At 33.1% G+C, this 6,000-nt stretch overlaps 1 protein-coding gene across 1 annotated transcript in view; it reads right to left on the bottom strand.

Annotated features, from left to right (window-relative positions):
• Positions 1 to 6,000, bottom strand: part of GFRAL (GDNF family receptor alpha like) — a gene marked incomplete at both ends in the record, with an annotated part of 59,461 nt that continues 53,461 nt past the window's right edge. Inside the window, 5 exon segments of the mRNA XM_079934321.1 lie at positions 1 to 54; positions 56 to 74; positions 2,529 to 2,598; position 2,681; positions 2,683 to 2,780. Of these exon segments, the coding sequence (XP_079790447.1) occupies positions 1 to 54; positions 56 to 74; positions 2,529 to 2,598; position 2,681; positions 2,683 to 2,780 (242 nt within the window).

The following is a 6,000-nucleotide window of genomic DNA, read 5'->3' as shown; positions in this document are numbered from 1 at the left end:
TCAATGAATCATGAGTCCTCCAGGTATTTGGATTGGTGAAGGGTCTCTTGTTTTGACTTGATATTCTGAAGGTTCTATATAAAAGTAAAAGTAAAAGTTAACAGTATGTTATTTTAAGGATTTTAAAAATGTGTCTGTGCTTATTTTTTGGTTGGATTCTATGCCTGGAGGGGAAGATAATTAAGTTTTTGAATGCAAAGTTTCAAAAGTAGAATATTCTATGGTCTTTCTAAGTATCATGCACTTAAATATGATCTCCAAGTAACCATTTTCTAAAAGAAAAATAGTCTTTTTTCTCAAATATTTAAACTTTAATCATTGTTTTCGCTGCAAATTTCTTTGAAGATTTAGGGCTGTTTTAATTTAGCATAACATGGAGTAAATGCAAAATCCTTCATCTTTACTGGATTAGATTTGCCCACCAGGTGAGTGGTTCACATGGTTCACATGAAGATTTGCTTCACATGGATTAGACTTGCCCACCAGGTGAGTGGCAAACAGCCTGCTTTATGAAGAAGGTATTGTTGATCTTCAATGTGAAGTAACACAGGTTTTGTTGTTACTGATGCTTCTGTTTCGTTTTGTTCCTTCTTTCCATGATGGCTTTTACTTTTGTCATTTCTTAACCCTGGGTCTGGATCTTTCAGATTACATGTAAGGATCAAATTTAAATTGCATGGAAAATAATTGATAACTAAATGTAATATAATAATAATGGTATAATATAATTATAATATATTACAATGTGATATTATAACTAATAAAAATATTATAATATATAATATGAATGATTTGCTTTTAAATACATATTAGAGTCAATTCAAGATTTTTGCCTATAACACTCCTATTGTCATCCAGTAAAGAAATATATCTTTCTCTGAGGGCAAGAAAGGAGGTTAAATAACAGCTGATATATAGGAAATTTTGAGTAGCCATATAGGCCTCATCTACCTGGGGCACAACAGTAATCTGTAATAAAACCAAGGTGGCAGATGTGAAGTTTATACATTAAGTGAGTGACTAAAAAATAAAGATTGAAAACCTTTAAGATTTTTGCTAAGCTAGAAAGTTTTTGGTGCTTCTCTCAAACAATACCTCTGTGATGGAATATCTAGGCAGGCCCAGTAACTGAACCATGCTCGCAAATATTTTAAACCAAATAAAGGAAAGTTTAATAAATTCCAAATGCTATTTTTCCCCCTTGAAACTGACTCTTATTTGTTGGCCTTTAAACTATATCTTGGAACTCAAAGAATATCTTTTCATACAAATACAACTTTTAAGGCCTTGGAGAGAAGCAGTGTGTTTGGTATTGATATTGGTCAGCATTAAGTTAAACAGTTAGAGGAGCTGGGTCCAACAAGGGAATATGTTAGCTGGGATTACTTTTAAAAATAAGTAAGTTTGAATGTCTGTAGACAGAGCACACACTCATCACGTGCCCAACTCCTTGGTACCACCATACACCTTCCCCACTAAATCTTGCACTTGATCTGTCTGGTCATCAAAGCCTTGGAGCCTGAGGAACCATATGTGTACAAGCATCATCAAGTTTACTGACTCTTCTTCTCTGAGCGTCATGAGATCAGAGAAATGTCCATCACCTCTGCTGCCCTCAGGCCTAATCTTACTGATAAGTATATTTTATGTGTATGTATATAATATATATGTATATATACACTTAATATATATATTTCTTCATTAACATTTATGATACTCAAATTATACCTCTGTGATGGAATATTTGTATTCCATTTTGTATACAAAAATGTATACATTTGTATCATGAATAAGCAAATGAACAGCATTGATATTTAAATATGAGGGTTTTTTTTAAATTAAAACTAAGCAACTGAACACCACTTTATATCGATTTGTAAGTGTTATATAAGTAGAAATATTTTAAACCCTAGACATGTAGGAATCTAGAAGTTGATATATCTCTAACCTGAGGTCTCACATTCACAATGAAGGCAGCCAAGGAAACAGAAGATTTGGAAAGAGTGAATTAACATCAGGCAATAGTAATACGTCTTTCTAAGGATACCCAGTGAGGCCTCATTACATGTCTCATTTAATAACTACATGGTAAAATATGAATAAAGCTCATTAGCATATAAGAAATTAGAGTGAAGAGTAAATTTTCAGTTAAGTATAAAGTGTATGAAGTACACAGCAGGTCCATTATATGAGCTGATTAATCCTGCAAGTGATCTGATTAAGGAATGCAGCAAAGTTCAATCTGGATTTTGTAGGAAAACCAGGAGAATGATTGGGAGCCATTTCATTGGGAGAACAATGCATATGTGCTTATAAAATGCAACATGAAAGAATCCCTGTGATCACATTTACCTTACATGTGAAGACAGAGTAACGTTTTCATGTACTCATCCCACATTAAGAATGGTTTCCTAAGTCTTAATGGAGAAGCTTTCCTTCTCGGCCCTGGTAAGCTCTGCCATTGTGAAATGTGCTTTCACAGGGCTGGCCCCTTTCTAGCCCTTCCCTTCTGACTTGCATCCAGTTACCTCAGTTTGACCATCACCAAGAGAAGAATTCCACAGGTGACTGCCATGCACATGACAGCATAGATGACTTCTAGAAACAAAAGATTTTTTTTAATTACTGGATTTTTAGAGAGAATAAATACTAAAAATATTTTAGAGGATGGATTTTTCACTGACCATTGAAGGGGGAATGAAATCCGCTGAGAGTTATTTCCTTTGCATGTTTTCCTTTATGCAATGCAATGCCTTTGACATTATGCAGTGTCAGATAATCTGAAAGAAAATAATGAAAATGAGATAAAAGTATTTAAAAGTCATGCATTATCTTTATCCTGTGGGTTGTAATTTGCTTTGTATTATAAGGCAACAATTTTTATTTCTATGATATTATCTTAATAAAATATGATAGATTTGGGTGAAACGGGGAGTACTTTTATTCAATTTTAACAGCTTTTTTTCACCCTTTAATCAAATAATTTCATAATAGAAGTTGTGTGGTTGTTTTTCTTTTCTTTTTTTTCCCCCAAACCATGACTAGGAAAATGATTACATTTTATAAGACAGCTCATAGTACCTTATACATAGACTAGGAAAAAAAAAAACACAGTAATTTAAGTCTACCCATTGTGATACAGAAAAAGAGTCCTTCTTTACAAGAGTGATTGTTTGAATGTGCTTTTAACAATATCTCATTTCCCTAAGACCCACAGTATTTATGAATTCTTAAAGTACGTAAGGGAGACTCCCTAAACAAATCACACTGTTTGCCTCTCTACCTAGACACTTCAATATCCGGTTTTGTTATTTCCCCTATTCTGTCTCCCTTTTTCAGCCCCTTCACTTTCTATTGCTTTTACCTATTTTTGCCTTACCGAAAGGATCCTCTTGGCCATTCTGTGGCCCTTGTCTTCTCAACCATGTTTTTCTAAACACATTTCCACCCTCACATCACAACTCATAAGACAAGAAGATGTAATCCATAGACTTAACTGATAGAACTATTTTAGGTGACTTTATTGGTAACTTTGAAGTGAAATCATCCCTAGTTTTGATTCAAGTCAACACATATATGAATGTCAAACATACCAATAACACAATAACCAATTTATTTGATGATAATTGGTTCAGGTGGGTTTTGAGACTTAAAAAAAGGGGGTGGGAAACAGACAAAGCCTCCACTTGAGAGAGCCTTTGCTGTCTTTTATAGATGTTTCATGCATTTTGAGACCTGGAAGTCTAAGTCTGAGTGGATAGTTTTTTGTGGAAGTGAGTGTATCAAATAGCAGGGTATTGCATCCAATGACAAGAGTGACAGGAGGCTCTGAACAGGAAAGGAGATGAGAAGGTATATTACCAACAGCTCCATTCAGCCTCTCTCCATCCAGGGCTGATGTTGTCAGAAGCCAGCTCCTTGGAAGTCAAGGTTTGAGATCTGTGCTGAGACTAATTGGTAGAAAGCACAGGAGCCAGACTGTTTCAGATCAGTAATAAAACTCTCAGGGTGGGTCCAGGAGAAGCAGCTCAATACAAGAGCTAGAAAAGTAACTGAGGATTTTGTCACTGAAAACTCATTCTCAAGGAGTCTGACCTCCAACATAGTTAAGACATTTTTAGTTCAAGATTGTTTTAATCCCCAACTCATATATCAGATTATCCTATATTTATAAAAGTCTGACCTTCTTGGGAAGTGAAAAATCAACCTCTTCTGAATGTAAAAACAATAGAGGTAGAGGTTGTGATTATTTTTTCACTTTTGTGGTTATAAAATAATTCTGTTATTCACTAGAAAGTTGGAATGGAAAAATCGAGCTATTTCAAATAATACCATTTTTATAACAGTGGTCCTTTTGGGGGGAAGAATTAATTTCAATCAAATTAAGCATACAGATTTTTAGTGAAGTAAGTGATCATAATCAAATCTTATATTTAAATAAATTGGAATATTAAGAATAAATTATTTTGTTTCTTTTTAAATTTTATGGTATTTTGTGATATTTTAGGCAGATTCATGACCAAAATGTAAATGTATATAATGTACACTGGCTGATTATTCAGTACATCTTGCCTAGTTAGGTATTACAATTCATCTTTGTATAAGAAAAAAGGTATGATTTTGATTAATTAGGCTATCTTTTAGATATATAACTGCCTAAAGTAATTGTTAAACATTCACCTAGCAAGGCATAGAAAGAATTGTCTCATTCACTAAATTTCACTCACATGGAACTCATTAACAAAGTTATAATAGATCAATGACAGAAATGCTAGCTAATGATCCCAGTGAAAATTTTTATGTGACTAGCAGTCACTCCACAATCTTAAATATTGCACCCTAGGAGGATACCAAATATCAGTTAGAGATTAATGTTACAGAAGGTTTCTTGGCTACTGAAGCCCATTGGAGATTCTTTCCCACCTTTTATAAACAGTGAGATTTACTGTGCTTTATAACCACGAAATTAAAGTCGGCAGAGTTAATAATCAACCTCAGTCCCACACCATCTGCTATATTTATAGATAAACACTGTCAGTGACTTGTTTATCTTAACTCCTACCCTAGAGGAATTAAACATTATTATGAACTATATTGTAAAATCCCTGTACAGTTGACAGGAAATCAAGATTAATTTCAACCTTACAGTAAGCACAAATTTATATAGTATTCTCCCCAAATGAGCTTCAGAGATGGGATCATTTCTCCTTTTTCCTTCCAAAAGCCTTGTACAGCATTGGCTGAGAGCTGATGCAGACCAAACCTCTACTTTGCATAATTTATATGAAGTGGTAAATGCATTGTAAAAAATGTGGTAAATCAGATACAAAGTAATGATTTAAAAATAAGTGTCAGAATTCATGAAACAGAAATTAAACTTAGCACAAACTGCAAATCTGTAAACCTTCAATTAAAATTTAAATAAAGCATAATCTAGAAGAGTCTTATTGGAGGAAAAATTTGATGAAAATGAACATTTTCATAGAACAGTTTTTAAAATATATTCTTGTAGCTGTCTTTTTTTAATGGAAGTATAATTGATTTACAACGTTGTGTTAGTTTCAGGTGTACAGCAAAGTGATTCAGTTTTATATATATATATATATATATATATATATATATATATATATATACTTTTGCAGATTCTTTTCCATTATAGGTTATTAAAAGATATTAAATATAGTTCCCTGTGCTATACAGTAGGTCCTTGTTGGTTATCTATTTGATATATAGTAGTGTGTATATGTTAATTCCAAAATCCTAATTTACCCCATTAATGCATCTCATGGCATAGTTAAAATTCTATTGTCTACTTTCTAAGTTTAAATAAAAGAGCACCAATACCATGGCAACATCTTAGTGAGAATGAAAATTCAAGGATGATCTTCTTGGTTATCCCAGGATCAGTTTTATTCATAATTTGGTCAATATTGTCTCATCTGAAGGTATGTAAATTAGAGGTGAGTTTTGAATTGTTTCACCTAATGATCAGGATTGAGA

This window comes from Stenella coeruleoalba (assembly GCF_951394435.1).
Source record: "Stenella coeruleoalba genome assembly, chromosome: 10".
NCBI classification, from domain to species: Eukaryota; Metazoa; Chordata; class Mammalia; order Artiodactyla; family Delphinidae; genus Stenella; species Stenella coeruleoalba.
Note: the sequence above shows the minus strand (reverse complement) of the source record. Positions and strands in the feature narration are given on the sequence as shown.